This window comes from Acanthisitta chloris, unplaced genomic scaffold (assembly GCF_000695815.1).
Source record: "Acanthisitta chloris isolate BGI_N310 unplaced genomic scaffold, ASM69581v1 scaffold16786, whole genome shotgun sequence".
Classification (NCBI taxonomy): Eukaryota; Metazoa; Chordata; class Aves; order Passeriformes; family Acanthisittidae; genus Acanthisitta; species Acanthisitta chloris.
Window position 1 is genome coordinate 1 of NW_008679921.1, and position 8,018 is coordinate 8,018.

At 57.7% G+C, this 8,018-nt stretch overlaps 2 protein-coding genes and 4 non-coding genes across 6 annotated transcripts; 1 reads left to right on the plus strand and 5 right to left on the minus strand.

The window, feature by feature from the left end:
- Positions 1–208: 208 nt before the first annotated feature.
- On the plus strand, positions 209–1,993 carry LOC103804892 (uncharacterized oxidoreductase C663.06c-like; the record flags this gene model as incomplete). The annotated part of the gene is made up of 5 exons (XM_009077526.1): positions 209–260; positions 492–679; positions 763–921; positions 1,052–1,162; positions 1,880–1,993. Coding segments are annotated over 5 exons (624 nt in total), but the record flags the coding sequence as incomplete, so codon positions are not given.
- Positions 1,994–3,861: 1,868 nt separating this feature from the next.
- On the minus strand, positions 3,862–7,920 carry IL34 (interleukin 34). Its single transcript, XM_009077525.1, has 6 exons — positions 7,893–7,920; positions 7,697–7,800; positions 7,364–7,441; positions 7,094–7,267; positions 4,088–4,226; positions 3,862–3,881 (listed from the first exon to the last, which is right to left on the minus strand). The coding sequence occupies exons 1-6, from the start codon at positions 7,918–7,920 to the stop codon at positions 3,862–3,864; spliced, it is 543 nt and encodes a 180-aa protein (XP_009075773.1).
- TRNAG-GCC lies at positions 4,299–4,369 on the minus strand. Its single transcript has one exon. It is a non-coding gene; the product is annotated as a tRNA-Gly (tRNA).
- On the minus strand, positions 5,183–5,253 carry TRNAG-GCC. Its single transcript has one exon. It is a non-coding gene; the product is annotated as a tRNA-Gly (tRNA).
- On the minus strand, positions 6,173–6,243 carry TRNAG-GCC. Its single transcript has one exon. It is a non-coding gene; the product is annotated as a tRNA-Gly (tRNA).
- On the minus strand, positions 6,858–6,928 carry TRNAG-GCC. The gene has a single exon. It is a non-coding gene; the product is annotated as a tRNA-Gly (tRNA).
- Positions 7,921–8,018: the final 98 nt, after the last annotated feature.

Sequence of the window (8,018 nt, forward strand, 5' to 3'; positions counted from 1 at the left end):
GGGGGCATTGCTGCTGGGAGTTTTGAAGCTGCCAGGCTCAGCCAGGTACAGAGAAGCAGTAGCTTGCCCCAAATTGCTCCCACTGGATCTTGTTGAAACCTGTCTGCTATGACATGCAGGGCCACCCTGTTCCCACCCCAGCATGGCACAGGGCTCCCCTTCTGGTGAGCCTCCCAACATGACTCCCTCCCCCCCACTCTCTCCATAGGCTGTCAATGAGTTGGCTTTGGGCTTTCCCAACGTCGTGGTCCTGCCTCTAGGTAAGTACTGGGGCGGGAAGGGGATGAAGACTTTCAAGATTTAATTACAAACCGTGGGTGGCTCCAGGAAATGCCACCAAGCAGGCGGGTCCCTAGGTTTGCCTCAATCAGGTCACTGCTGGGATCAGGATGCTGCTTAGTGGTTGGGAACTGCCTTCTGCCATGCCCTACAGCGTCTTTGTCAGGGACATGGCCATCAGCCTGTCCCCAAGCCCTCCTGTCCCCTTGCAGATGTGACAGACCCCAACAGCATCAAGGCAGCGGTTGAGAAGGTGCAGAGGAAGGTGGGAAATACTGGCCTCAACCTCCTGATCAACAACATCAGCACCACGCGCCGCAGCACACTGGCCACTGAGACAGCGGAGAACATGACCCTTGTCTATACCACCAACACCATTGGGCCCCTGCAGACAAGCCAGGTGAGGCCACAGGCAGCCCCTGCCCCAAAAGCTGGGAGCAGGGAGGAAGAGGATGGTGATGTCTGACCTCCCACCCCCCACAGGCCTTCCTGCCCCTGCTGAAGGAGGCAGCTGAGGCCCAAGGGCAGCGTGAGATGAGCTGCAGCAGAGCTGCTATCATCAACATCTCCAGCATTCTGGGCTCCATCGAGGTGGCAGAGGCTTGGGAGGAGAGGCAGGACATCTGTTACCGCTGCAGCAAGGTACTGCTGCCATGAAGACAAGGAGGAATTTGGGGAGGGTCACCTCCTGCAGGATTCTCTCTACGTCTGGCCGTAGTATTGCCAGATCGTGATGGTGGGGCTGTGGCGGGTGCTGTGTTTGTCCTCCCAGGCTGCTTTGAACATGCTCACCAAGTGCCTGGCCCTGGAGTACGGCAACAGTGGGATCCTCTGCGTGTCCGTGGACCCTGGCTGTGTGACACCTCCCTTGGAACAGGGGATGGTGAGTGATGGGAGGTGCATGGCCATCCTAGTTCAGTGAAGTCCCATGGGCATCCCTTCCTGAGGACATCCTTTCCCAGGGGCAGTCCTTCCCATGACTATCCCTCCCCAGAGCCTTCCCTTCCCAGAACCATCCCTCCCCCCAGACATCCCTTCTCAGTGTCATCCCTTCCCAAAGATATCCCTTCCCAGAAGCATCCCCTTCCCATGGACATCCCTTCCCAAGGCCATCCCTTCTCAGGGTCATCCTTTCCCAAAAACATCCCTTTCCAGAAGCAATCCTTCCCACAGACATCCCTTCCCTGAACACCCACTCCTGTGCAGCTCCTCAGTCTCAAGGTGGCCGTGTCACCACAGCAAAAGGTTAATTCCAAGCTCTCCCCCAAAACGATCCAGTTTCCTCTGGTTTTTATTTCCTTTCCCATCCCGACAGTGTGTCAGCAGAGGGCACCCCGGCCCCACGCTCGGCTGCCCTTTACCTCTGTGCTGGCTGACAAACGAGTCACTTTTTAACTAGGAACAAAAGAGGTTGCTCCATCCTTATAGCACCCGAATTAAGACAATTAGGAAAAGCCACATCCTTTGGCTGCTGAAGCATCTCTGGCCTCTCCCAGCCCACCCCAGTCAGAGCTGGCATCTCACCACACAGCATGCGATGGGAATGCTGAGACCAGGAGGGGGCTTGGTTAATTTTTTTCCCCTGCCTTTGGTTTGGTAGGGCCCGGTGACAGTGGAGGAGAGTGTGCAGGGCGTCCTGCGGCTGCTGGCACAGCTCTCAGCCACCAGCAACGGCACCTTCTGGGACTGGAGAGGACAAAGGCTGCCCTGGTGAGAGCAGTGCCTGCCTGCTGAGCTTCATCAATTAAAGTGAACTAATTGCCATTTCCAGGCTCAGTCTCGTTCTGTGGCAGGAGAATAGGGATGCTCCGGCTGCAGAGTGAGAGCTGGAGTTGCTGCCTCCTTGTCCAGGATGCTGAGTTGGGCTGGGGCAGCAGAGGGAAAGATGCTCCAAGTGCGGTCCTGAATCCAGGGCATCCCCCAGGGCCGAGGGGACCACTTGGGCATCCTCATTCTAAGGCCATAAGCCATTCTGCTTGGTGGCCTGGGGACATCTCCGACAGCCCCCTAACTGCAGCCACGGGGCAGCCTCGGCACAGCCCGGCTCTTGCCATGCTGCATCTGTCCACTCCAAAACCAGCCAGCCTTTCCATGCCCCCCACCAAGGATGCTGCCAGGCATTTTTCCTGCTGGTTCGAGGCCAGGAAAGATTCTTTCCTAATACAGTAGCTGGGGGTTTCACAGCAGGAGATCTCCCAAGTCCCAGTCCATCCCTAAGGATGTCTTCTGGGACCTGAGCACCTCACCTTGGGCTGACCCTCCCTGCACCCATCTCACCTCATGGTATATGAGGAGATTTCACAAACAGGCTCCCATTCCCCAACACACGAGTGCATTTCCATGGCAGCTCTCAGCTGATATCTTTGGAGCCATCCCTCGAAAGAAGGACCGGAAGAAAATGTTGCAATATGTCAAGTGGGATGGACACGCAGGGCTTTGGCAAGCCCCAAGCCCAACCATTTGCAGCAGGGATGCTCTGGGAAGCTTGGCCAGGGTCATTTTGCTGGGACAGCTTCAATTTTCCCACGGTGGAGGAGGACGTGGGATCATTCCCACGCCTGACATGAGGGAGCAGAAGATCAGCCCTGGGAGTTCAAGCAACCACAGGTGGGTCTCTGGACCACATGGGGGCTATTTGTTAAAGCCAGTGGGGATGGGAGAGGGTGTCCCTCTAATCAAAGTCCCAAAATCAAGCTGTGGATCATCACTGGTGGGCTTTGTTTGAGCTCTGCGTGGGCTTCATATAAACAGGAACCATGGCTAGGCATGAAGGGAGGAGGAGGAAGATGTTGCCTTCACTCATGCTGCAGTGCCCATAGACTCATAAGCCTAAGCAGCCTTCAGTCAGGAACACACCAATTAAGGTCTCTAATAGCTAATTAAGGTAATTAAGTAAGCTGGGAAGGGGGGAGGCATCCAGGCAGCCCCCAGTCCCTCCGGCACTCTGCCCACACTGTGCTGCCAAGCACAACAAACAAACCCAGATGTTTTCTTGCCGGGGAAGCAGCCAGGGCTGACGGGGGTGGCTTGGCAGGCAGCAGCTCTGGGGGTCCCTATACTGGGATGACTCTCTCCCCTACAGTGGTGAGGGAGGGGGCTGACACCCCAAATAAGAGACAACGGAGGCAGTGGTGTTGTCTTTGCTGGTCCTTTATTTTGGGTAAGGCTGGAGGCTCCCGGGACCTGGTCGGAAGCTGAGCTGCAATGCTAGAGAATTAACTGGTGTTTAATGAAAGCTGAGGAAAAAGTACAAACCAAGAGGAATGGGGTGATGCCTTCACCCCGCTGTGGACAGGGAGGGCAGTGTGTGTCCCCAACTGCTGTCTGCCATGGGGGTCTGCATCTGACCCCAGATTCATGAAGAAAGTGCCAGGCATTTCAGATGGGCAAGACCCCATGGCCATGAACAGTCCCACAGTCCTGGAAAGGGTGGTGCTTTGTCCCAGAAGAGGTGGCATTTGTCCCACCTTTGCACCTTCCTTGAGGACCGCACTATGGCACTCTGCTGCGGGGGCAGAGCAGAGGCAGCATCCTAGGCTCCAGGACAAGGAGAAGGTGTTGAGAGAGGAATCTTCTGCGCCATTAGGTGGACTCCCACCGACCTGAACAGAGGGGACAGAATCACAGAATCACTGAATCATTTAGATTGAAAAAAACTTCTGAGATCATGAAGTCCAGCCTTTGACTGATCACCACCTTGTCAACTAGACCATGGCACTGTCACATTCAGTCATTTCTTGAACACAACAGGTGTCATCACCTGCATTCCCCAAGGTTCCACTCCCCCCCACCCTGATCCCCAACTCACAGGGCACCCCGTACAGCATCCACATGACCTTGAGGCAGTTGTCCAGCAGTGCCTTGGGACGTACAGCCTTCCTCCTGCTCTCAGCGCCTGCGCTGTGGAGCAGCTTCACCAGGTCAGCCACCACCGCCTCCACATCTGTCTGCAGGGAGAGTTCACCAGGATGTCACCAAGGTTCCCCAAGGAACAGCAGGATTCAAAATGATGTCGCTGTTGCATTGGCCGGGAATCGAACCCGGGCCTCCCGCGTGGCAGGCGAGAATTCTACCACTGAACCACCAATGCCAGATGTGCAAAGTGTCCCAGCCCTCCCCCCCATCCCAAACCCAGCGAGATGGGAGCAGCGGGACAGGCACTGCCAGCTGTGAAAACACAAAGTGTCCCAGCCCTCCCCCCCATCCCAAACCCAGCGAGATGGGAGCAGCGGGACAGGCACTGCCAGCTGTGAAAACACACACACACACACACACACACACACACACACACACACAGCTCTCACACCGGGCTCCTGCCCAAGGGAGCATCTCTTCCTACTGCCTCACATATTGCCTTCAACAAGGAGAGGTAATCATTAGCCTTCAGAGATAACAGTCTGGTGAGATGACTGAATAAATCTCGCTCCCTCCTCAGAGGGGCTGCAGAACCTGCCCCGCAGCACATGACAACCCTGCCCCACTTTGGGTTCACATGGTGACCCAGCTGTGACAGGTCACCTGCACCCAGCACCCTGCCTCTTGGATTGGGTAGTGGCACCTCCCAGCCTCACGCAGCTCCCATTGCCCTAGGCCAGGGGTACGCACTGCCACCGAGCCAAGGACCCTTGTCATTGCCACCAAACCAGGGACCCTCACTATCATCGAGCCATGGACACTCATTGCCCATGAGCCAGGGCCCCTCTCTGCCACCAAGCCCCCTGGCAGCTCCCTGCCACAGCCCCTCGGGAATCACCAAGGTGCCCTGCTCTGTTCTACTGACAATGACACCCTCTGCACCCACACAGGCGACAGATGTGCCGATGGGTGCAGAGACCCTGCAGGCACCCCAGGCAGTCCTCATGGTCCCCCCAGAGACACCAGGATGCAAAAAAACCACAGCTGTTGCATTGGCCGGGAATCGAACCAGGGCCTCCCCCGTGGCAGGCGAGAATTCTACCACTGAACCACCAATGCCAGATGTAAAACACCCCCCCACTGCTGCCCCACACTCCCAAAGCCATCAGAGTGTGTGCAACAGGGACAGGCACTGCTGGCTGTGAACACACACACACACAGAGGGAACCCCAACAGACAGCTCTGATGATGGGGCTCCAGCCCATGGGAGCACCTCTTTCTGCTCTCTCACATCACCTTCAGCAAGCAGAGGTTGCCATTAGCCTTCAGCATTAACACTGATGAGACAACTATGCAAAGCTCACAATCTCTTTGGATGGGCTGCAGAACCTGTTTCATGGCACAGGACAATGCAGCCACATTTCAGGTTCAACTCTGGAGACCCAGCTGTGACAGGTCAACCCCACCCAGCACCCAAACTTCTCTACCTTGGGGTGCAGCAGCACCTCCCTAGCCCCAAGACCCGTGGCTGCATGAAGCCCAAGTCAAGCAGAGGGGTCAGGGGCTGCAGAGATGAAGGGCAGGACATGGGGCTGCACTGACCAGGAGCCAAAGCCAGGCTTTTTGGAGAGGGGGCACAAAAATCATCTCACTGAGCCACCCGTGTCAGATTTGGGGCTGCCCACAGCTGCCTCACATCTCTGTGGCCTGGGCACCCCTGACAGGGACCAGCGCCTCCCACTGCTCCGAAGACAGGGAGCACTGCCATCGACGTGGCATCCCTCACTGTCACTGAGCCAGTGCCCCTCCCTGTCACCCAGCTGAGATGCTCACTGTCACCAAACCTTCTCTTTCTGACCCACAATGCCACCGAGCCAGAGACACTCACTGCAGGCAGAACTGCGGCTGTCACCCACACAAAGGACACAGTGCCGGGGCCAAGAGCACAGCGGTGCATAAGGGAGCACCTCTGCACCACTCACTCCACGGGCACCCTGGCAGCCCCAAGGAACACCGGAATGCAAAATGATGTCGCCGTTGCATTGGCCGGGAATCGAACCCGGGCCTCCCGCGTGGCAGGCGAGAATTCTACCACTGAACCACCAATGCCAGATGTGCAGTACGTTCCAGTCCCCCCACACAGCCCCCAAACCAACCCAGAGAGATGGGAGCAGCGGAACAGGCACTGCCAGCTGTGAAAACACACACACACACACACACACACACGCACACACACACACCCTGCAGAGAGCACCCCAACACACAGCTCTGACCCCGGGGCTCCTGCCCAAGGGAGCATCTCTTCCTGCTGCCCCATACATCACCCCTAGAAAGGTAGGGGTAGTCATTAGCCTTCATAGTTAATGCTCTAATGAGACGACACAGCAAAGCTCGTTCTCTCCTCAGAGGGGCTACGGAACCTGTCCCACAGCACAGGATAACACAGACACACTTCAGGTTCACATTGGTGACCCAGCTGTGACAGGCCACCCCATCCGGCCCCCAAACGCAGCTGCCTAGGTGTTCCGCAGCAGCGTCGAGGCATCAGAGGCTTTAGGAGGAGCAGCACCACTGTCACAGGGAAAACAAGGGGCACTTTCTGCAGGATCCCCCCCACCGCCGGCAGTGGCAGTGCCATCCCGTGACGCAGGGGGGGTGACAGTCCCGTTCCTCGCCCCCCGGCCTTGCCGGACCCCCCAGGTGAGCAAAACAGACACAGCTGTTGCATTGGCCGGGAATCGAACCCGGGGCTCCCGCGTGGCAGGCGAGAATTCTACCACTGAACCACCAATGCCAGATGTGGAACATCACCCGGCGCTGCCTCCCACAGGACCCACACGCACAGAGGGTGCTGGTCCCGCTCTGTGCCCCCGGTGTTTGTTGTGCCTGTGGGTGTGTGTCCTCCCAGCACACCTGCGTGTGTCGTGCGGCTGGGCTGGGGTGCCAGGGGGCTCCTCACCTGCCGGTACTTGCTGTACTCCTCACCCAAGGCATCGAAGAGCTGGCACAGCTCCTGGGTGTACTTCCAGGATGGGTGCTTCTCTGGCAACACCTCATGGATCCGCAGCACTGCCTGGGAGCTGACGTGGAACCAGAGGTATCGCAGTGCTGCCTCTGACACTGTCCTGTTGCGCTGAAGAGCAAGAGGGTGCCCCAGGTGAGACTCACACAGACCCTGAGAGTCCTTGGAGCACACCCATCACGGGGCTCTCCCTTGCCACAATCTTACCAGGCGGGTGATGTTGGATGGCCTCAGCACCTCCTCATACTGGACCTGGACTGTGTAGTCGATGGGGAAGTAGTGTTTCTGCAAGGTCAGAAGAGCACAGGGACTGGCAGGGGGCAAAGCAACAGGGACATCCCTGCCAGCCTCAGCATGACCGTGGGGAGCCAGTGGAAAAGCCCTTTGATGTGGTCAGCCCCCAGCAGAAGTAGCTCTGGGCATCATTTGGTGCATGTTGCCCCTGGTAAAAAAACCCACCACCCAGCAATGGGTGTCCCCTGGAGCAAACTGGGGCCCTGCAATGCCACATGTTCCCCCACCCACCAAACCTGAGGTTACCATGTACTGCAGGCGCATCTCATAATGCAGCTTGTCCTGGAGCAGTCGGGTGAGTTCGCATTCATCCGGCACGGTGGCCTCCAGCCCCAGCACAGACAGGACACCTGGCAGCCAAAGCCAGCGGTATCAGCCCCTTCGGGGACACCCCCTGAGGTGACCCCTAAGGCCATCCCCCCCGTCCCCGAGCTGTACTCACACAGGACGGCCGCGTAGCCCTGCTGCATGTTGCCAGTAGCCGTCGGCAGAGCCTACATGGCTGGGACTCACCAGGAGTCTCCTGGGCAGTGGTGTGGATGGTGAGGGGACACCAGATGGGTGCAGG

Excerpts from the sequence above, each read along its gene's own strand:
- IL34 (XM_009077525.1), bottom strand. The coding sequence starts at position 7,920 with ATGCAGCAGGGCTACGCGGCCGTCCTGT. Across the intron at positions 7,442-7,696 it reads AGATGCGCCTGCAGTACATG|AAACACTACTTCCCCATCGA; the intron begins GTAACCTCAGGT and ends CTGACCTTGCAG. Across the intron at positions 4,227-7,093 it reads AGTACAGCAAGTACCGGCAG|ACAGATGTGGAGGCGGTGGT; the intron begins GTGAGGAGCCCC and ends CTCTCCCTGCAG.